Source organism: Trichophyton verrucosum (genome assembly GCF_000151505.1).
Source record: "Trichophyton verrucosum HKI 0517 chromosome Unknown contig01012_1.f1.exp, whole genome shotgun sequence".
NCBI classification, from domain to species: Eukaryota; Fungi; Ascomycota; class Eurotiomycetes; order Onygenales; family Arthrodermataceae; genus Trichophyton; species Trichophyton verrucosum.
Window position 1 is genome coordinate 21247 of NW_003315191.1, and position 22439 is coordinate 43685.

Genomic DNA, 22439 nt, shown 5'->3' on the forward strand with positions numbered 1-22439 from the left:
AAAGAGAATTACATTCTTTTTTTATTTACTTTTCTGGGGTAAGGTGGTATCCACTTTTGTTGGTTTATATTGATAGTGGGATATAGGGAGGAAGAGATAGAAATGGGAAACTGGTGGTGGACCTAACTAGAGCATGCTCCGTTGTTCCGCACTTCCCGTTAGTTGCTATTTGCAGCCGGAGTCGACCTTGGCGATGTAGGCTGTGGAAGATGCGTGTTAGTTTATGCCCTGAATTCGAAGCAGACAAAACAACGAAGAGGAGAAGCTCACAGATGAGGTCAACGACACGGCGAGAGTAGCCCCATTCGTTGTCGTACCAGGAGACGAGCTTGATGAAGTTCTCGTTGAGGGCGATACCGGCACCGGCATCGAAGATGGAGGAGTTGGTGTTGCCGTTCATATCAGTGGAGACAACGGCGTCCTCGGTGTATCCGAGAATACCTATACCATCATTAGACAAGTTATACTTCCATTGAGGATAGAGAAGACGCATAAAAAAAACATACCCTTGAGCTCGCCCTCGGAAGCGGCCTTCATGACCTTCTTGATCTCGTCGTAGGTGACTGGCTTCTCGGTGCGGCAGGTCAAGTCGACAACGGAGACGTTGGATGTGGGCACACGCATAGACATACCAGTGAGCTTTCCGTTGAGCTCTGGAATGACCTTTCCGACGGCCTTGGCGGCACCGGTGCTGCTGGGGATGATGTTCTGAGCAGCGGTACGGCCACCACGCCAGTCCTTGCCGGAGGGACCGTCGACGGTCTTCTGGGTAGCAGTGTAGGAGTGGACGGTGGTCATCAAACCCTCCTTGAGACCCCAGTTCTGGTGGACGACCTTGGCGAGGGGAGCAAGGCAGTTGGTGGTGCAGGAAGCGTTGGAGAGGACCTGGATATCGGCAGTGTACTTCTCCTCGTTGACACCCATGACGAACATGGGGGCATCAGCAGAGGGAGCAGAGATGATGACCTTCTTGGCACCTCCCTTCAAGTGAGCGCTGGCCTTCTCGGTGGTGGTGAAGACACCGGTGGACTCGACGATGTAATCGGCTCCAGTCTCGGACCACTTGATGTTGGCTGGGTCACGCTCAGCGTAGAACTTGATGTGCTTGCCGCCAACGACGAGGCCACTCTCATCGTGCGAGATTTCATCCTTGAATTGGCCGTGTTGAGAGTCATATTTCAACATGTATTCCTGGTCGATCGATGTTAGCAGGTCGACCACATCAGTGCATCGATGCATCCCAGACAGACATAAGACATACGGCGTATTTGGTCTCAATGAAAGGGTCGTTGACAGCAACAACCTGGATGTTTGGGTTCTCGTAGCTATGGCACCGTGGTCAGCTATAACTGTCCTTCTCTCACGGCGTCCACCCCCCAATCCCACTTGTCGAGGCTCAACTCACGCATTGCGGAAGACAATTCTGCCAATACGACCGAAGCCGTTGATTCCGACCTGGGACTCCTGTTAACCTGACGAACCGCAGTGCGAAAGAGGTCGCTTTTCTGCTATTATATGTACCTTGACAACCATGATGGCGGGATGATTCTGTATAGCGGGGTAGCAGTTAGTATCCCACCACAACCACAAAACACGGCCGTCTCGGGGTCGACGGGGGCCATCGGCTTACCTAGATAAGACTTGAGACGAGCTCGTAGACGAGAAGATGGAGGACTTCTGAGATGGTGATAGTGAAGCAGAGAAGAAGCAGAAGAAAAGACGAGAGGAAGAAAGAGGTGGAGGGGAGGCGGGCGAGGGGCAGGCAATAAATAACGCTCTCGGCCTCCGCCCCGACTTGCTTTCAATCTCTTGCTAGCAACTGACGCAACAGAAACTTAACCCTGGCAGCCCTACCCAGCTCTCGCTCAACCACAGTTTTCAAGGACTATTACAGGCCTACGGGCTACGCTGCCGTACTACGGAGTTGGTTTGGTGCCCGCGGGCTCTCCTGACACGCCGGAGAACAACCGCCCGCAGACATCTCCATCTACTTTCGGCCGCTGAGACATGGATGGCGGGTTGATCATATGGAGACGGGGTCAGTCGGACAGCTTCCTTTCCACTCCCACGCCTTCCTTTCCTCCCTGGCGAAAAAAAGACTCCCGAGATGTCCCGCTACAGGAGGTCGGGCGGGTAGTCGTGGACAACGCTTAGTCTTTCAGTTACCCACCCGGCTGGTGTCTTTCCCTCTGCTTCGATGGACTTCTGCCGCTGCAGCTCTCGGCTTCTTTCCTGGCTTGCTCTGCTCGCCAATTGACCAGTTTCAATTCGTCTTCTGCGTCCAGAAGAACTTCATCTCAGCTATCAAATAATATCCATTCCTTCATCTTATTTTCCTTCAAGGTTTGCGGTTTCGGCGGCAAAAAACACTCTGCTGCATTGGGAAAGTTTGTCCGGTCGGTCTAACGTTGATCCGCAAAAAGAACCGGACAGCCGAATTGGAATGCATGGAGACAGAAAGATATACTACTACTAATAATAATAATACAGTGATGATGGATCAAATGGATAGATTGGATGTTTCTGTGGTTGGTTTGCCTATATTATGAAACTATCTTTATATAGTGGCGCACCTCGACTTGGACAAGCTCTAAGGGCGCTGGCGTGTTTGCGGAGTAGACCATACTGGACATGGTCACGCTTGGTCACAAGCCGGTAGTTCCTCCCTGGGAATGGCGGCTCAGCATCTGGCCCTACTTTAGGGCAGAGTAGCGTTTCATTACCTTCGCCGCCGAACGGGTTGCGGTGAACTATTAGCCTTAGTGATCGGATTCCCTCAGGCCCAAACGCCCATTGAACAAACTTGTCAAAGTCCTGAATCAGGCGTCGATGAACAGATAGAACTTTAGAAAGCCTCCCTATTTCTTCTAGTCCTTTAAAGGGTTCAGGATGTATATGGAAGCCTTGAATAAGCAACACTTTCAGGCTGCCCATGGTAGTTAGCGGAGAGAGAGCTGGTATCTAACAACATCGACTTATTAGTATTTTCCCATAGCATTGAATCAGAATCAAAACACACCAGATACTCTGGCTCATAGCTGACCCCGAGCAGTTCCAGATCCAGGTGCTTCAAAGTCAACCTCCCGGATTCTATCTCGTTGTGGTACGGCGGGTCAAATGAAAGGTTCGGGACATAGTACGGTGTTGGAGCAGCATGTGGACCTTCAATTCTGCCGGGAAGAGAGTAGAAAACAAAGGACTTGAGTGTCTTTCGGTGCCGAAGGAGCGATCTCCAGAGTCGCTCAAGACCAAATGCCCGTTCTATCCCAATGAATAAGTTTTCGAGTGCTTCGCATTTCTCGATAAAACTTGCTAGTTCACGGCACCCCTCGGGCTGCCGATCCATCACTCCAGGTAAAGATCCAGAATATGCCTGCACCTCCAACGTTCGTATATGAAAAGGGCGGTCCTCAGAGTTAAGTAAGGGTAATAAATCCTCCCAGAAAAGGCAAGATCTTAAGGACAAGGTGTGCAGTACCTCTGGATTCAAATCCTTGAGTAAGCTAACTCGGCCTTTGTTGAATAGATATCCTTCGAGTACGAGATGCTGTATATTCGGGAACCGGAGCTGATCATTTCGACATGGCTTTATCAGCGCCTCCGTGAAGTGCTGGTCCTCGATATCATATTCATCGCCCAAGAGCTGCCAGTATATGCAGCTGATCTCAAGGTACTCCAGTTGACCGCAGTTGAGTGTCACGCAGTCCCGGACATTCTTTACTTCAGATTCATGGTCAATAAACGTGGATTCTTCCGCATTAAGTATTGCCAGGCGTTTTAACCTGGTAAATAATTGAGGGTGTTGTAAATTACAACATTCAAGGAACCCAAAGCGGAGCTGTTCGATAAAAGGCTGTCTAGTAGGAAGATACCCCCCCTCTCCCATGATCTCAGGCGGGATAACGTCTTGCCTGGCCCAGCTTCCATAGTACATTCCTATGTCAGCTCGCAATTACATTACTTCGGACAGACGTTGCTCACCTAAAACTCTTCAAAAATCCCTCCCTGCATCTTATTAATACGGACAGTATTCTCCGCCTGGATCCAAGGTTGAATAATTCAGGATAGAAGTTAGGGTCGCCATCAGGATCTATCCACCGCTTCTTATCTGCTAGCTCGGCACTACTGAGACCTTGGTAAAGATCCCAGTTATAAAGAGAATCAATGACACTTTCATTGCTATCGAATCTGGTGCAATAGTGGTTGGGTGAGTCAGTGCAAGGGGAATAGTCTTCAAAATCGAAATCATTGGGCCCAGTTAGAGATCTGCTGCATAAAACTTGAATATTCCTGGTATATTGAAGTACTCCCGCTCTCAGGTGAGCCTGGATTATGCCATAATCGTTCCTAGAGGTTGAAATAAAGATATTTCTGTATAGAAACGGATTAGTGACTTCGTTCCAAAACCGTGATGTTTCGGACAAGCTTTTCAGGTCAACCCGATCATCAAGTTGTGATACGATCGTCCGAAGAATATCTAGGGGATAATTCTCCAACATGCTGCTCCCATTGGACAGCAACTTATGATATCAAGGAAAGCAGAGACGAAGTTTGTTGATGGCTCTCGAAAACATTGATCCTAAAACAATTGTAGGGGTGAAGAAACATCTTATGACTAAGCAGAGATAACACTGGCTGTTAGATAAGATATCTGAATTGTTTCTATCAAAATATGTTCTGTTAAGTCTATGGGATGCTTCTTTATTTATCAACGCAACGCCGAGGACAGGACGCATAGCCGATAAAAATGAAAAGAGGACAACCAAGCAAATAAAAAAGAGGATAAAAAAGGGGGAAAGAAAAAAGAAAACGAATATTCATAATACCGGCATGAAAGGAAGAAGAAAACAGCTTTGCCTCATAATGTCACAATTCCCAATCCCATTCATCCACCCGGTCCGGCTCCAAGACAAGAAGAAGTTTTGAAAGAAAATATTTCGCCTCAGTGTCTTTTTACTTTACTCTTCCTTAGCACCGCCCCTCCAGTTCTTCTCAGCAGACTCAACACTGGCCTTGTCGGTCTTGACAGGTGGCTGGCCCATGCCCATCATTCCACCGGCAGCCTTCCATGGTCTCTCAAGATCACCCTTGGCAGGAACGTTGAACAAGTGGACCTTGACGATGTTGCTCTCCAGGGCGCTCTTGATGGGGATGATGGACTGCATGAGCAGTGGGTTGGTGTATTTGAAGTATAGGTGCATGACGGCCATCATGCCGACGCCCATGAGCTGGGACTTGAGGGCGGCGCGAAGCTGTTGCTTGTCGTACTCCTGGACGGTGGTGACGACTGGACGGGGTTCGTCTTGGGAGCCCATGGCTGGGGGCTCAACGTACTTGAGAGTTTTAAGGTCTGTATCTGTTGTGTTAGTGGGCGACGGTTGAACATAGCCTGAACTGGAGACTGGTTAGGCGTACCTTTCTTCTGGACAATGACGGTGTAGATGTAGTAGTAGAGTGCTGCAATGGCAATGTTGGAGGCAATGTACATGGTGCGAACGCCGAGGAGGACATCTGGGTTATCGAAGGGGATCTTCTTCGACACTTGCATCATGACCAGAATGATGGCAAGGTTGGTTCTATAACCAAGCTGTTAGCATGTCTTCTTCAACTCTCCCAGCCTCTCCAGGGTTATCCCCAGATGCGCACGCGGGCTCCTTGCTATCTTGGTCAAAATTGAGGGTCCGGGAAGCTCTTACATTTGGGGGCTAAACATCGAGAAAGCCATGGCGAACAGAGATGCAACTGAAGACTGCAGACGACAAGACAAGACAGAGAGTAAGACGACGGATAGTAAAGCAACGGTGCTGCGATCCCAAGGCTGCGAAATTTATCCTGCTTCCTCCTTGCTAAACGAGAAAAAGGGCTGCTGAAAAGTTTCCCATGCGGCCACCAAAGCTATAAGTCACGTGATGTATTACATAATCTGATATCAACTCCTCGCCAGAACTTCAAGAAATGGGCCGACGAAGAAGCGCACAGAAGAGGGAGAGGATGGAGGCCGAGATGGAGACGGGGAGGCCAGAGATGCTCGAAGCGAAGACGCATCGCCCTCCGGAGCGATGCCCCTGTGCAAGAAAGAAAAGCTCCAAACCCGTCTTCCCTGGCAAGAGTGACTACCTACACTCTATATGTGATGTTGGACATACTCGCAAGATGGCCATCCTCTACCTACTAACTACCAGCACTAACTAACACAGGCTACTGAGCATCTCGACAGCTACTACTAACCACCACTAACTCCAAGCAGCGACAGGCTCGCCCCTACGCCATGCTATCCGCTCTGTCACCGACCTGCCACCGCCGCCACTGCCTCCCTCCTTCACTTCGCGCTGGCCGTCGCCTTCACTCCCGCTTGCTTCACCCTGTGACAACCGTCCGTCCGAAAGCGGTCTAGCGCCCTTTCTCTGCAAGCAAGGAAGGAAAGAAAAAAAAAAAAAAACAAAAAAAAAAAAAAAAGGGCCCACGCTATGACCAACATCGACCGACCGTCCACTGAGGAAGATAAACTTACCTTACTTAACATCTTTATCCCTCCAAAACCCTCCAACTTAACCTGCCAGGCAGCAGAAGAAGAAATACACGCGAAACGCACCACGCTTTACTCGCACCCTCCCCCACTCATACAAAAGCACACCAGCTTCCGACGCGCCATAGCACCGCTCGCATCGCCTTTTCCCGTTTTCACACGACGATAAAGACAAGGATACAACCATGCCAGGAGGCAAAGGAAAGTCCGTGGGAGGTGGAAAGGCCGCGCCCAAAGATGCCAACGGCAAAGGACCACGATCGCACAGTGCAAAGGCCGGACTGCAGGTTCGTTGCTCCCTCCCCTAGTGACCGACAGCTGAGTCGGCTATCTTTTCATGTCTTTTTATCTCCGCCTTGGGGGGGTTAATGACACGTGTTTGTTGGTCGTGTATACACACAAGACCACAACGCGCATCGCAGTCGGTTATCTACCTGTTGATGCGGCGATAGATGCTGACCGGTGGTTTGCTATGTAGTTCCCTTGCGGCCGTGTCAAGCGATTCCTAAAGAGCAACACGCGCAACAAGATGCGCGTCGGAGCAAAGGGTATGTTATGATTTTATTCCCCTCCCCCTTCCCTATTCCACGGATGGACCCGAATGCTTATACGTCCTTCTCTTGCTCCCCACAGCCGCCGTCTATACCACAGCAGTGCTCGAGTACCTGACCGCCGAAGTCCTGGAACTCGCAGGCAACGCCGCCAAGGACCTGAAAGTCAAGCGTATCACGCCGCGACATCTCCAGCTCGCCATCCGCGGTGACGAAGAACTCGACACTCTCATTCGCGCCACCATAGCCTACGGAGGTGTCCTGCCACACATCAACAGAGCCTTGATCACCAATGCCGACAAGAAGAAGCACAGCTAGAACACCTTCTCCCAGTCCAACCCCCATCTTCCATATCCATACCCATACCCGTCAAACTGTCTTCGAACTGTGACAAACTACTTGTCTCTTTTTTTTTTTACTTCTTTTTTCTTCTTCTCTTAACGCGGCGTTCTGCTTGTTTCAACCGGTCCACTCCGAAATATCCATACCTCAACTCACCTCTTTCCCGTGCTAACCAGGGATTAAACCACCCCTTTGCTTCCTCGTGTGTTGCTATTATATGAATTACGCGTTGCACGCGCTGGTTTTATTTTGACGTGGGCTTCAATTTTTATCTCTATACAATACAGCAACGTATACGCTATGCTTACGCCAGAAAAAGAAAGAAAAAACAAAAAAACAAAAACAAAACAAAAGAGATTCCATCTCTCTGACCTTTGCTTGCTTACCTGCTTTTCACCTTTCATGTCGTGTTTGGTACGCTGAACGGATGGAAGAAGTCAGTAGATTTCCCAGGTAACCAAACGAAACTGCTGCTCTCCCAGGTCGATCGATACCCACAGCACAGCCAAGGTCAGCCGGCCAGCCCAGAGTCAAAGTCAACCAGCTTCGTTCTGTCCTTTTTGTGTCTTCATTTATATCCTCTTCGTCCCTTTTTTCCTTTTCTTCTCTTTCTATTGCTTCCTTTCCTTCTGTCATGTTATATTAGGGCGCTGTTTAATAGTGGGTGGTAGATGGGCATGCAGTGGGAGGCTCTGGCTTATAAGGAACAGTTTCTATCTTAACAATCGAACCAAAACTGCTTGATATAAAAAAATGGACGGCTTGTATGATTTTTTTCCTTGATTCTATACTGCTTGTTTGACTTGGTGTATGGTAGTTTATCTTTGTGTGTTTCTCGTATTTGTAATTGTGATGCGGATGTAGAGTCAAGAAAAACCTCGTATTCGTCTGGAGCAAGTATAGATGCAACATAGTAAAGTATAGAGTAGTAAAGAGTTGACTGACAGACTTGATATGCTTATCTATGACACTTGGTAGTCAACTACCATAGGTAAACAACCACGAAGCATCAACATGAGTAGCAGGTAGCATAGTAAACAAATATCAACATTGTCAAGTACCACAACATCAACAACATCAAGTAGCAACAACAACAACAACAATATCAACAACATCATACTATCTATCTACATCACTATCACTATCACCAACGTCTCCTCAGATTGGAACATGCTAGCTGTCTGGCCAGTGGCACTACAACTGTAAGCATATCTATTCCAGAAATCTCATCATAGGAAACCCAACATCTTCAACATCGTCAACTCAAACGTGATATGTAAAAGGCAGAGCATGAGGATTTGTCACTGTCCGAAGACTCGAAACCAACGTGTAAAAGTGAATCAAGTTGTCACTGTTGCGAGGGAAGGGAATGGGTTGTAAGTGCTTGTGTTTTGTGTGGGTGGGAATGGATGCTCAGTGTGGAAGTCATATGTATGTGTATGCAACGCGTACCGCGCATCCACTCCATAGGCTCAGATCTGGTGAGAATGCACTTTGTAGCACGACTCACAACAAGACCCTGAAAGCCGAAGCAGTGGGAATTGTGCGTGTCTGTTACTTTTTGCTCTGTTGTGTATCATCATAGCCATGTGTTCCTTGCAATGTAGAACATTTGTGTGTGAAACGAGAAAACACCCTAAGCTGCTCGAGAGAATCTGAGAGATAGACTCGTAGTGCAGAAGAGAAAGGGAAGAAAGGGGAAGATGCAAACTAGAAAGAAGTGTTAGATGTCTGTATATCGCGCTGTTGGTGGTGAGAAAAGCAAGAAGAACAAGAAGAGCAAGAAGAGCAAGTGCAAGAAGCAAAAACAAGAAAGGGGCTGGTTGGCTGGAGTGAAGGAAGGAAAAGGGAAGGAAAGAGGAAGGAGGTCAGGAAAGGGAGGAAGGAGGCCCTTTTTATATCTGTTCTGGAAGGCGCCAAAGCTAAGCGAGGTTTCAACTACGCGCTCTGATTTGCCAGCGTTGCCTGCCTCATTTGGCAGTCGCGAGGGCCCAGCCTCCCTTTTTTGGCAGTCACGACCTTGTGATGACAAACAGCAGGACAGGACAAGACAAAACAGGAAAGGACAGGACAGGACAGCGAAGCCGAGGACAGCGAGGTCAAGATATTGGAAGATTGGAAGACAGACAGTTCAAGTATTCAATTGCTTGATTTGTTTGATATTGGATATAGAATGAGGTATCAACAGCAGCAATTTATGTCATTTTATGACCCTTCTTTCCTCCACAACCATCAACCGCCACCACCACCACCGCCATTTTTGAGAGCGCGCCTTTAGATTTCAGCACAACGCCAGAGTAGTAGATCAAGAAGCAGAAGAATATGAAATAAAAGACAGACAGACAGATAGACAGATAGAAGAAAGGAGAAATAGGAGACAGGTTTTGAGACTGTCTCTCTTTTTTTTTTGTAGTTTTTGGCTATCACAAGTAGGTATGTTTCTAGTTCTCGCCCAGGATAGTAAGCAACGTAGCAAGGGGCAATGCGAGAATTGGGGGTATTCAAAGTAGTAGTAGATGAAGAGGCAGCGACTCATATGTAGAACTTGGGGAGTGGGTATTGATAGTTTTGTTTTCATGAACTCGAGCAAGGGAGTAGTGGTAAGGATACGCTTTGGTCTATCTTCTTTTTTGCTCTTGCACTTTTCTAACGATAGATGGAACGGCAGAAGAGGCGGGCGTCAGTAACTAGGCGCGTTGATAGAGAGCGTTCAATAGTCTCTATCACTCATCGCTGGTTCCGAGCACTGCGTCTCTGCATCATCTGTGGACTGCCGTGGGTATGTCCTGTGCTGCCGTCTCCTCCTTGGCTCTGGCTCTGGCTCTGGCTCCGGCTGTGGTTCTGACTGTGGTTCTGGCTATTATCATCGACCAGCGTGTTAGCAGGACTCGTTGCCTCGCTGCTAGTGAACGTCTCTGTGACCCTGTTACGGTCCAGATCCCGTCCGACACCGCTACCTAGATTGTTATTATCATTGCTATTCATGTTCATATTGGTAGAACCAACATCGCCAAGACCACTTAGGCCATGGCTGGACGCGCCGTCGAACTCATCAAACGTGTCGAAGAAGTTCGGGGTTGGCTGCGATGGGTCGACTGACGGGTCGGCAGCCAGAGTGTCAAAATCGAACAAGTCATCTGTTTGGTTGTTGTCAGCCGTAGCAGTGATATTGTTATTGCTGTTATTGTTGTTATTATTATTGCTGTTATCATTCTTTCCTCCTGCAGTGGTAGTTGCGGCAGCGTTGTTGGGATCTGCCTGGTTTTGGCTATCCTTGGAAGAGTTGTTCTCTACGCCAGGGATGTCAGAGAAGTAGTCGCCGCTATTGAAGATGTTGTCTAGGTCAAGTGGTGGAGGCGGTATCTGGGTGTTGTCTATTCCTGGGATGGAGCCCGTAGGACTAAGCGGCTGTAGCATGTTCGTCAGGTGTTGCACAGATCTAGCCTGCTCGGCCTGCATCTTCACCAGGTTGTCCAGCTCAGAGCGTGTATTAGCAAGCTGAGCTGAGTAGTTGGACGGCATCTGAGGCGCGTTGGGCGCAATCAAGGCATTGTTCTGCGGTTGGCCACCCGTTGGATGGGCAGCATTGTTCTCATTTGAGATTAAGCGGAGCATGTCAGCACGCTGAGCAGGAGTAAGAGGTGAGTTGCCGCCAGACGTTTCGAGGGAGGACAGCACAGTAGGGAAGTCGGAAGGGTTAGTAGAGAAGCTGCTGCGTGCGTTGGAGTTCTGGATAAGGGACATGATGTCTCGTTGTGGGAGGTGACCGGGACTGCCCTGGTGCTTGGGGTGAGGGTGTGTAAGGTTCTGGTTCTGCGCCTGTGTCTGTGGTTGTGGTGTCTGCCGGGGCTGACCCTGGCGTTGTAATTGCGGTTGCTGCTGAGCTGGAGCAGTGCTGGTCATCGGGCTGGTAGGGTCAAACAGCTCCTCTACTTCAGAGACTGGCTGGACACTGACCTTGTGAGGGCCAGAGCTGCTACTGCGTTGATGGCCAACATACGCACTGTTGGCCGGATTTGGAGACAGGGTATTATGCCTTTGGCCATCGCGAGTGGGCGGTGCTCCAAGGAGAAGTCTCTGCTTCTTAAACGGTGGCTGGTTGGGAGTGAGCTCCGACTCATAGTTATCTGCCAGCTCATCAACGTCGACAATATTGCCTGACAGGCCCTGGTGGTCCTGGGATATAGCTCCAGCAAATGAGTTAGCTAGCCCCTGAGCACCTTCGTGGCCCTGTAAACTTCTGTTGTAAACAGTAGCTAGAAAGGTGAGGATGGCGTTGATCGAGTTTTCATGACGGGTATGTTGTTCCTGGAAATTCGCAGCCTGCTCATACAATTGTTCATGATCCCTTCGTAGCTTCTGGATCGTGCTCGAGATAACATGCTGCTGATGCCGAATGGCTTGCAGCTCACGGTAGACATCCGTCAGCTGATCTCCATGTAACATCCCTTCTCCCGACCCGAGAGCAAGCTGGCCTCTGAACCGTGATTTGTCTTCTCGGCCTCCAGCACCGCTTGGACCACCGCCGCCTTCTTCTCCAAATTCTTCACCTTCGGCATCATCCACATCAGGCTCCAGCTTGACACGGCCGCCCTTTGAGCCTCCTCTGCCTTGGCCGGATACATTTTTTGGCTTTTGGATCAGCCACAGGAGGTCGGGTTGTCCACGTTTGAAGTAAGGGTTCGAATATTCACTGGGGCTCTTATTCTTCCTCTCGCTAGCTCTCATCGAGTTGTCTGATAGTCCAACCTTCTTGTGGAAGCCATACATGTTCAATTGCCGTACAAACGAGGCATAGTTGTTGTGCTTGAAGAGTTCGGGTATCAGCGATTTCGCAAACTCATCCTCATCCAGGACAATGAACGAGTTTCCATCCTCAGACCACTGAATTAAATCTGCGTTTTTCGAATCGTCGAGGAAACTACAGTTCACTAGTTAGTATAAATGAAACGGTCCGGTTGAACTAAAGGTTATAGCAACATACCTGGTCAGCTTCTGAATGAAAGGAGGAATATGTTTTCGCTTGGCCAGCGATTCCTTCTTGACTCTAAGAGCTCTCTGTCTCATCTCTTCCTCAGTCTCGCCAGTTCCTGAATTGCCAACATCATTCATGCTCAGCGAGTTTTGATCCATCATCGGTACCAAGTTTTGATCTCCCATCCTAGCCCGACTGATTATCTGGTTGTTTCCGGGTCGTCTGGTAAGTTGGTTTGACATTAGCCCAGTCCCATCATCGCCAGCCGTAAACGCAGCGCTATTCGGGTTTGGTTGATTTACACCGGAAGTTGCCGTGTTGGGCGCCCATTGCTGTAGAAATTGCTCGTTCGAGAGCTGCGATGGAATTGGGAAGTTTGGCAATGAAGACATCTGCTGATGCGCTAATGGTGTTGCTCCTGGTGCAGGCCTCTTGCGCGAGAGGCTTTGTGATGACATGACTTCGGAGATACCGGTATTTCAAATAACAATAGACACCCCCCTCAGCTCTGAGCTGGTTGTGTCCTTGGCTTATGGAAAGATTGACCGGGGGTGTGGGGGAAGGCTCGGTAGGCAGGTGAAACGAAGATGCGTCGGTATCGGGATGATAAATAAGGCAAATTGATCCGTTATCGCTGATATGATGAAAAAAAGTAGATATGTAAGATGGATGTGGTAGATTGCGCTGCCCTGGCCGTAGTTGTTGGATGCGACGGAAACTCGGCGGGGAGCGTCAGACTCGACCGTTAAACTCGACAGATCACCTCGAGAACTCGAAAATTGCCATCAATGACTCTGCGCCCTCGATTTTTTGATGCAGGATATCGGCCTGAAAACTTTTAATCCTCCTTGTCCTATCTCTTCGACTCGCATGCAGGCTCCAAAGCCTTCTGACACACCGCCTGCAGGCCGCTGCAAGAGGGGAAACGTCACAGGGAAGTCGGACGAGGAGAAATGCGTAGGACCGACAGTACAGGAGCGTCGAAGGGAAGAGATCGATTGCACTGGTGCTGCAAAGGGCGAGTTGATCTGTTGACATGCGCTAGAGATACAAGTCAGCTTTCGTCTTTCTCCCGCAGAACTGATATTACGTTAGATAGGCAAATTCGCGTCTGGAAGGCTTGGCAAAATGGCATGTTTTCATTGGTTCGGAACAAGCCTCGGAAGCTGAGTCAGCGAACTTTAATTGCACATCCGAGATAGGGGGAAAAGCTGAAAAAGCTGGAGAGAGGAAGCAGAAGCAGCGGAAGAGTGGCAGATACAGGGTGGCAGAGGCAGTGGATGATGATATTTAATAGATGCAAAGGAAGACAAGCTGTCAATAAGAAGTGTTGTTCGCTTCTTTCATGAGAGAAATAGAGGTGGTTAGTAGAACTGGTTCAGGATATTAAGCTATACAGCTATTTTTTTGAGGATAGGCCTCTCTGGCTTCTAGCTAACATTTTGGGGGGTATAGTCTGGCGGCGTAGGAAAGACAAGTCAGTCATGGATAAGCGCTATACAAATCATTGTTCAGTGGTGTTCTATTCCCCAGAGAAGCATTCCAACAAGAGATCAGAGCAGACCCTTGGTATCCTCTCTCCATATCAGAGTCATGAATAACATTGTTATCAAATCTAGCGGTCCATCAAAGGGTATTGTATGCTTAACTCCTTCCTCTTTATCCCGCAAAAGGCCTTCAGGACTCGTTTCAAGACGTGTCTCAAGGAATGTCTCAACCTCTCTTCTGTTTCATGCTTGCGGGACAGTAAAACTTATAAACTTCCTTTAACTCTTTCATCAACTTGCGACACGCATGGTATACCTCTTGGATTGGCTAGGAAAAATCGATCAAGTACACGAGACCATTTTCTCATACGCTAAACTGAGGCCTGTGCTATATTTTAAATGGTATTGGCCCACTGCCTGAAGGGAATTTGCCTAGGCATGATCCCTGGCCCTTCGGATGTATCCGCGAATCCGGTGGATGTGCCAGCTGTCCTGAAGAATACACTTCCACTTTGTAGCATGTTTCTCCACGGATATTCCCTACAGCAGGCCATCAATGTCTTACTGTTAAGGTTAAGGGTATGGGATGTTTTTTCAGGCGGCGAAACGGCCAATCCGCCTCGCCACGGCATTCCGATCAACACAGCAGACAACATGGCCCAGTATAATTCTTCTACTACCTCTAGAACTAGTTTAATCGATTCTCATAGAATGAGGCACGCATGCATAAATATCGCTGAAGGGTGAAAGGAGACACGAGCGCATGTAGTGATAAGGTTGAGCTAAGCGGCGAACTAAGTAAGCGCCGCTTGTGGATCAAAACCGGCCTAAAAAACGGGATATCCATTCGCTTCCCGTGTTCAACGGTCGTTCTAGAAAGATAGTCAAGTTCTTCCACTTCGAAAGGAGAAAGCAGAACCGCAAAACACCCCTTTATGTATTCTGTTCCAACTCTGTAACGTTTATTTTCATTAGGCTTCGGCGTCGACAATTGATACTAATTAGCTCACATTAGAACCTTGGAAATGCGTGTAACTATCACGTGAAATAGCCGCTTCGTTAATTCCAAGCAAGAGTTTCTTTGCAGCCCCTGATATAAATCCTCATCAATCATTCCTAGGCACTCTTGTTAAATCTCCCTTAATGAGTTGACTTAGGCCCTTCATATACTTCTAGGCTCCGATATAATTCAAGAAATTATACTACATTGGAATCTCGTCTCCCACTTCGCCGTCGCGGCTCGCTTCTTGGTCCAGACCAGACCTTTCCCTTGAGCTATCAGTCTTGCCCGATATTTTATACCTGGGTTGGCGCTTCGAGGTGCCGAGCATAATTCTAATTGCACTGTCAAATACCGACGGTATGATATCCCAGCCGAAGCATATGCAATTGATTTTATTGCAAAAATACTGTACAGCAAATCCTTCGGTCGTAAGGAGCTAACTGGCTTTATGGTACGTGCTACACATGATGAAACGATGTCCCGGCGCCCCCCATGTCGAATATTCCCATATCCATGGAAGAAAAGAAGGCCCCCCACTCACCTACGTGGCCACATGGATGAACTCCATCCACTAGAGCCAAAATCAAACCGGGGCTGTTGGTTCAACAGATTATGCAGGTTATGGCCCTTTCGATGATCTGCGTCTTAAAGGCTGCATCAAATTTACGCATGGCGATCTTTCACCGCGTCATATTTGGTGTTTCAACGACCGCTTTACATGTATAGTTGGCTGGAAGTCAGCGAGCTGGTTATCGAGCGTATTCAATCACCCGAGACTTCTCCGGGAAAGGCTGATCTGTCAAAATACCCAGTTAAATTCATTGGACCTTTCCCCCGGAAGCTTGAGGAAGAATGAATGAGTTCATTGGCAGCTTTCTTGTTCTTCTAGGGAGCGACGACTCTACTTCGTGAGCTTACTCTCCACAAGTATCGGACGAGACAATTATATGATAAATCTTGCACCTTGGATACCTTCTCCATTCTTCTCGCTCCATCTGCCATTTGTAAAATTAAGTCAAAGCTGGAGCTTCTCGTTAGCCTCGTTTTATGAGCCCGATCTAGTGATGTGTACCTGAACTTATTGATCATTCTCACATGCATATCACATTGGGACACAGATGTGGGATGTTTCGGGGCAAGCTAGATTAATCACCAATCAAATACCGAGGCAGACGACACAAACCCTTTATAGTACTGAAGCATCATTTACGGAAGTGAGTTGATTACATATTTTATATGTGTATTAAATAACCCTACCTTCAAGCTTACTTCTTACCTAGATAGCTTCTCTGTAAGCTTAAGAGTAGAGCGGACTGAATATCGAGCACCTTGTCAGTTCTAGGTACACTTAATTGTCATGGCAACGCAACCACGTCTTCCCTTTGAGATCACGTAATATTTTCTTTTTTGTAATATGGTAGGTCAACCACTCCTTTTGTTTTGGTCGTACTACGTCGAATTTGCTTGGGGGAAGCAAAACAAAAATCATGCGAAGTCGGGATTGCATGGCCCAGTTACCCGGGTAGTCCTATCGATAGGCGTCCATGAACGCCGTGTTTTTCTCTGATGCTGTGCGACACATAAGCACATGATGCGAACGATGCTCTGGTCACTAACCAGTCTGGTACGCAAGGTTGTGGCGTATATATCCAAGATCTAGCAAGGTCGAGATGGAATAGAACGGTGTTCTCCCCTGGTAAAGTTCCCAAACATTGAGTTGCACCGCAGAACTATGGATGGAGATGGTCGAGGAGATGGGTGATGCTTGTGATATTGAGTCGTGGCGGGCAGGAGTCTGTTCATGTATATATAATTATGAAGCACCCTCCTACTTGTCTCCAGGCTCATGCATTAAACTATTGCGCGATCGTATGCATGGGCCGAGCCTTGAGGGTGATCGTCGTGTTTTGAGAGGACTATTAACACTATTAGTACTCAGAGCTTTCTGGTAGTTTCTTTTTGGTTGTATGGTGCGCCCTAGTTGAAGAGAGCAGACACAGCATGGATGTCTAGCAAAGAGACTGGATGATACAGACGCGGGAGCTATTAAAAGCAAGACATTAGGCGCCCATACTCCGTGCTGGTATGCAGCTTCAAGCTTCGAAGGGCTCAATATCAGGTCTTGATAGCAGCGGTCTCCCTTGGAGTGTAGCTAAAAGTGTATGCATATAGAAGGAATGAAAGGAGAGAAATGACAAGTGGTAGCTATCACCCAGTGCCACCGGGGCGACCATCTTGGAACTGGTCACATTCACCACCAGGGCCCGACGGACATGGTCAAGTGGCTGTGGCGGGCGTTGCAGACAGGCTTAAACGAATGAAACAAGCGAACAGGCCTTACTTGCCATGAGGGAGAAAAAAAGGATTAACAGAGGAGGCGAGCTTCAAATCGTCTTTCTCCCTTTTTCCTTTGCCTTCTGCTCTTCCAGCTATCCAGTCGGCTGCATCGAACTATCGATATACGCCAACTAACGTTTGAACCCGCCCTTCAGGGATCTGTTGTTGGTCGACAACATAATTTTGGGTTGAGGCCCGTCTCTAGCATGCTTTCTTTTTCTGTCTTTTTGGGTTGTCTCTGTGGATGGAATTGGTGTACGGAGTAGTTGAGCAGCCCTCCGTTCCTCCTGTCGGGGAACTAAGGAAAAAAAAAAAGTAGGGAGAAAAGGGGCAAAGAAGAGACAGAAGAGTCGGATACGGAGACATCAAGACTTCCAGAATACGGTGGCATAGCCACCCCTGGACGAGTCTCAAACAGCGTCTGGCCCTGAATCATCTCGGCTGAGCGTTTGGATAGTTATACGGGCAGAGCGAAGCTGGCTCCAGCGGGTTGTAAAGGGGCGATACCGCGGGGAGAGAGGCTGTAATACTCATAATTAGCACGTCTGCCTTCATCGCTGAGGTCGACTCACCATCCTTTCTCTGCTCATCGCCCTCCCGTTGCCGTCGTTTGCTCTGCTGTGTCCGTGTGGTTTTTGGTGGGCAAGTGGGTGGTTGTTAGTCTGCCGTAACGGTATTACCACCACCACCACCTTTTTTTTTACTGCCGTCGTGACCGCCCTAGGACCTCGTCGTCTTTTTTTTCTTCCTCTTCTTCCTGCACCAACTTCCACCTCGACTTCACCTCTCTCACTTCTTCCTCCTCCTCCTCCTTCACCACCTGCATCTTCTGCCAGAACACTGCTGCAGCTTGCTGTCGTGCTTGATATATCTCCCTTTTGAGTCTGTCTCTTTCGCCGGCGAGGCTCGTCGCTTTTCGCTCGTCGAACCTGGAGGTGTGAGTCCTGACCCTTTCCTGACGGCTCTGCGCCCTCGTAAACCAGGCAGCCTCAGCCAGCTCGATCGGCCGGTTGTGCTTTGTCCATCCGCCTGAGCAGCCCCGCGTCTTGACCTAGAGACGCATTTCTCGGTACTTTGGCCAGCTGCCTACTCGCTATTTGGCCGTGTTGACCTGGTTTTAGTCAAGGGAGAAAGACGGGAGAAAAGTCGCCATTTTCCTACCACCGAACACCTTCCATCCCTCTCGCACTCGTTGACTGAGCCCCATACGGAGCGGAGAAGAAGATATCGTCCAAGGAGATCAGACAGACAGTCCTGCTGTACAACTTTGCTATCTTTTCGCTTCCGGCCAGGAACTGCTGCCTCTTTATTTTTTCTTATCCCGGAAACAAAAAATACAAGTGCGCATGCAGACGACTCAACTCTCTGGCTAGCTTATGCTTGCTCTCTGCCTCTACTTCGTTGTCTTGACGACTTTGACGTTTTCGACGAACTGATGACCTCCGCCACCCGCTTGATACACTTTTAGACAGACCTCGTTGCCCTGCGCGTCGGCCTGTTTTCGTTTTCATTCGCACCCCTGCCTGACCTGCAGCTTAGTCTCTTTATTCCACAAGGTCTAGCCAGATCTTGCAGCTGTCCAATACATCCGTCCCATCTCTTATCATCCTCCCCATCTCCTGAAACATCGCTCACTGCCCATCATGAGTGGTTACCAGGATATGTACAATTCGTCTGCCTCTCGATCTCCTGGCTCCCACCGTCACCCACCACAGCAGCTTCGCCGTCAGCCCTCTCGCCAGTTTGACGCCTACGGGCCCATGTCTTCCGCTCTGTACGAGGAGCCTCCGCTTGGCCGTTACGATACAAATCCGTTGGATAGGTTGAATGCCACTATGCCGAGTGGCTCGTATCCATATGATATATCCGGCTCTCAGACGTGGAATGCAAACTGTGTTGGTCTGGGTGGATTGGCAGTTAATTCCGCCACTGCCACTTCTAGGATGAGAAATGTTCGTTCACGCACCGCTCTTCCCACGGTAAGTGTATTTTCGTGACATGGAGTAGCGAGGCGATGGTTATCATTTTTTTTTCTAACCTATAGCAGACCTGGTTGGATCAGCAGAACAGCCTCCCAAATTCGTTCTCTCTAGCGCCTGGTCAGCACCAGCCCTCTCCTCAAATTCGCGCGGAGAACCCTCACGACGCGGAAGATGAACTCATCCCAACCGCTATTGTTATCAAGAACATTCCTTTTGCTGTGAAGAAGGAGCAGTTGATACAGCTGATGACTGAAATGAATTTACCGTTGCCATATGCCTTCAACTATCATTTCGATAATGGCGTGTTCCGAGGTCTTGCTTTTGCAAACTTCACCTCTGCGGAGGAGACGGCTACTGTTATTGAATTGCTAAACCATTTCGAACTTCAGGGAAGAAAATTGAGAGTTGAGTATAAGAAAATGCTCCCCGCGCAGGAACGTGAGAGGATCGAGAGAGAGAAGCGAGAGCGTAGAGGCCAGCTCGAAGAACAGCATAGGCCCATGGCTACCTCCCAGTTGCAACATCAAACTTCCATGTCTTCGTTGGCGTCACACCTACCAACCACTTCTCCCTCGCCCGTCTCCCAGCGCGCAGGTAAACTAGGTATGTCATCAAGTAGCTTCTTCAAAATCCTTATATATGTCACTAGTACTAACATCCACTTCTAGAGGTTGATATGAACGACGCGCAGACGTTGCAATACTACTCACAGCTGCTCCTGTTCAAACAGGACCTGAGCAAAGAAGCTCTCATTTTCGGCACAAACTTAACTCCCGCCCAGCGCCGGATAGTGCATACTATCTCCCATAATATGGGTCTTGCTCACACTTCCCGTGGAACTGGTGACCAGCGTCAGGTGCATGTCTACCGCGCTGGCCCCGGTGCCAATGTCAGCCCTCCTGTCCCGGCTATGCCAGCAACGGTCACTTCCGATGCTGCTCGCCGCGGTCTCTCCCGTGCGGCTACCATTGACTTTGGGGAGTCCCGCCATGAACAGCAAGCTTATGGCAGTAGCATGCGTCAGTCCTCGTTCTTGAACGTACTAGACTCTCCAGGCCCAGGGGGTTACGCAAACGCGCAGAACCTTCGTGCTGCTAAGTCGTTCGCCGACCTGCGTTCTTTTACTCCATCCCCTGTTCCATCTTCTGCTAGCTTCCCAGCTGCCTTGCAAACTAACGGTGCTCGATTCCAGCAGCAGCAACAGCAGCAGCAACAGGCATATGATGCCGGGACCAGTGGTGCCTCTAACACCCCCACACTCACTCCTACTCCGTCTGGTTCATCTCTTGGTATTCAGCGTGTCGATGACAGTCTCCTCGTTAACAGTCTGGGCGGCCTATCACTTGGTACCTCGGTCACTGGACCCTCCGGTTCTCCTCGCCGTACACGCGGTATATGGGATGCTTCTGATCTTCCCACAACTACAGCGGGATCAAACAATGGTTCCGGATCCAGTGCTGGTGCTATCGGATCTAACCGCTCCATTGGACTTGGATTTGATTCTGGAAACCAAAACCAGGAACGTGTTCCGGTGAGACAACCTAGAGGCCCTGCTCCGGAGAGAGGTCCAGGATTCCGTCGCCAGAATAGCCACCAGCAACGTGGCAGCGATGAGCTAAGGAGCAATCCCGGCGTGGAAATCATTGTTGAGTAGGAGAACCAACAAAATAAACAATAGAAGATTCTGGACCCAGTCGATCGATAACTCTGTATGCCCATACTGAACGAATCCATGACCCTTATACCACGACGACACGAAGAAAAAGACATAAGCGATACAAAGAGTTAAAACCCATGAAGTATAATTTAATATACAATTTCAATTCAATTCAAAAAAAAAACACGTACCTGACGACGCCATGCCGAAAGGAAGATCCACGACAAATCCCCCTCATATATCAGACAGCAGTTAAGTTCAGGGGAAGAGAGGACAACAACAAATGAAAACAGCCCTTCAACCCCAACCAAATGCAAACGCCAGCGTCCCCTTTACGATTCGATGATGGATGACGAAATGACCTTACCACCCCCCAGAAATTCAGAGGATGAAAAGAAAGAAAAAAACAAATAACCAGCCAAGATCCCCACAGCCGCAGAAAAGGAACAAAACGAGCTGCAACCCCAGTTTTTACCCGTCGCCGCCATACCGGAAGTCCCAAAAGTTTTTGACGATTCTATTTGCTGACTTGTCCTGCTTGCGTTTCATTGTTTGTTTCATAATGGTTTAAGACATGGTTAGATTCTGATAATCTACAGTCGTTGCCGTCATCACTTGCCACAAATGATGTCTGGACCGACCCCGGGGCAACCCAATCCGACCCAAACTCAATGGATACCAATGCTTACAGGTTTCTTTTTGTTGAACACCGTCTTCAATTCCAACGACTGGATGGCTGGAAATTGGAAAGCGATTGAAGATGATGGGATGAATAATATACCTTTTTTTGCGTTTGATCGTTTATTTTCGTTTTGATATTGCCTCTTACCCTCGTGTTGAGCCAGGCGCTTGTCATTTTCTTGCGTTGGAAGTTCATTTTTTTTTGCGTGTCCGTGAGTATGAAGTGAGGAAGAGAAGGGGAGTGAAGTTCAATTTCGAATCCAAGTTCGAATAATGAGCCTCAGAAGGGGAACGTTTTCGTTGAACGGAGAAACTATTAACGTGCCATGGTGATTGCATTCCCCTATCTGTTATCTTGCCATTTATCCTGTTTTGCCATGATTTACTGCCAACTACATCGCGACGCAGCAACTCCATGCTACTTACCGTTCTACCGAAAGACGGAGATTAGCTTGTTGCTTTGTTTCCCTTCATCCCCCTAACCCCTTGCTTTAAGGTTACTCTCTTCCCTTGCGTTCTTTCCGCTGCTGATCTTGTTTCCGAGGACCTGTCTCCGTAAGGTCTGGCCAATCGAGGTTGTTGTTTTCCCCCGTTCCTCAAAGTCGGCTTCTTTAATGATTTTTTATACACGTCTCTCTTCTGCCTCTTTCCTCTTCATTTTCGTTTTCATTTTTTTTTGTTTGCTTTTTTTCCCTTCTCCATTTCTTTTCTTAAAAAAAATCATAAACTATTTCCCGATTTTCTGTTTCATCTCATCTCTCTACTCCCGTCCCCCATTACCTTATCTGGCTTTCTGTCCTGGCCCTAATGGTTTGGTTTGGTTTAGTTTGTGGTATCCGAAGGATTGATTGTTCTTCGCCGTCCTATTTTCTTTTCTTTTATCAAACCGGGGGAAAAG

At 48.5% G+C, this 22439-nt stretch overlaps 7 protein-coding genes across 7 annotated transcripts; 2 read left to right on the forward strand and 5 right to left on the reverse strand.

The window, feature by feature from the left end:
* Window positions 1-64: 64 nt before the first annotated feature.
* On the reverse strand, window positions 65-1239 carry TRV_07491 (glyceraldehyde-3-phosphate dehydrogenase, putative; the record flags this gene model as incomplete). Its single annotated transcript, XM_003018432.1, has 2 exons — window positions 65-441; window positions 507-1239. 2 exons carry the CDS (start codon window positions 1237-1239, stop codon window positions 65-67), a joined length of 1110 nt encoding a protein of 369 aa, XP_003018478.1.
* Window positions 1240-2884: 1645 nt separating this feature from the next.
* TRV_07492 (uncharacterized protein) lies at window positions 2885-4499 on the reverse strand (the record flags this gene model as incomplete). The annotated part of the gene is made up of 2 exons (XM_003018433.1): window positions 2885-3857; window positions 3982-4499. The coding sequence occupies 2 exons, from the start codon at window positions 4497-4499 to the stop codon at window positions 2885-2887; spliced, it is 1491 nt and encodes a 496-aa protein (XP_003018479.1).
* Window positions 4500-4958: 459 nt separating this feature from the next.
* TRV_07493 (uncharacterized protein) lies at window positions 4959-5551 on the reverse strand (the record flags this gene model as incomplete). Its single annotated transcript, XM_003018434.1, has 2 exons — window positions 4959-5350; window positions 5416-5551. The coding sequence occupies 2 exons, from the start codon at window positions 5549-5551 to the stop codon at window positions 4959-4961; spliced, it is 528 nt and encodes a 175-aa protein (XP_003018480.1).
* A 1160-nt stretch (window positions 5552-6711) lies between these two features.
* On the forward strand, window positions 6712-7395 carry TRV_07494 (uncharacterized protein; the record flags this gene model as incomplete). Its single annotated transcript, XM_003018435.1, has 3 exons — window positions 6712-6813; window positions 7005-7074; window positions 7160-7395. 3 exons carry the CDS (start codon window positions 6712-6714, stop codon window positions 7393-7395), a joined length of 408 nt encoding a protein of 135 aa, XP_003018481.1.
* Window positions 7396-10146: 2751 nt separating this feature from the next.
* TRV_07496 (heat shock transcription factor Hsf1, putative) lies at window positions 10147-12786 on the reverse strand (the record flags this gene model as incomplete). Its single annotated transcript, XM_003018436.1, has 2 exons — window positions 10147-12340; window positions 12404-12786. The coding sequence occupies 2 exons, from the start codon at window positions 12784-12786 to the stop codon at window positions 10147-10149; spliced, it is 2577 nt and encodes an 858-aa protein (XP_003018482.1).
* Window positions 12787-17921: 5135 nt separating this feature from the next.
* On the reverse strand, window positions 17922-18047 carry TRV_07497 (uncharacterized protein; the record flags this gene model as incomplete). The annotated part of the gene is made up of 1 exon (XM_003018437.1): window positions 17922-18047. The coding sequence occupies one exon, from the start codon at window positions 18045-18047 to the stop codon at window positions 17922-17924; it is 126 nt and encodes a 41-aa protein (XP_003018483.1).
* Window positions 18048-18864: 817 nt separating this feature from the next.
* TRV_07498 (uncharacterized protein) lies at window positions 18865-20857 on the forward strand (the record flags this gene model as incomplete). Its single annotated transcript, XM_003018438.1, has 3 exons — window positions 18865-19200; window positions 19266-19806; window positions 19872-20857. The coding sequence occupies 3 exons, from the start codon at window positions 18865-18867 to the stop codon at window positions 20855-20857; spliced, it is 1863 nt and encodes a 620-aa protein (XP_003018484.1).
* Window positions 20858-22439: the final 1582 nt, after the last annotated feature.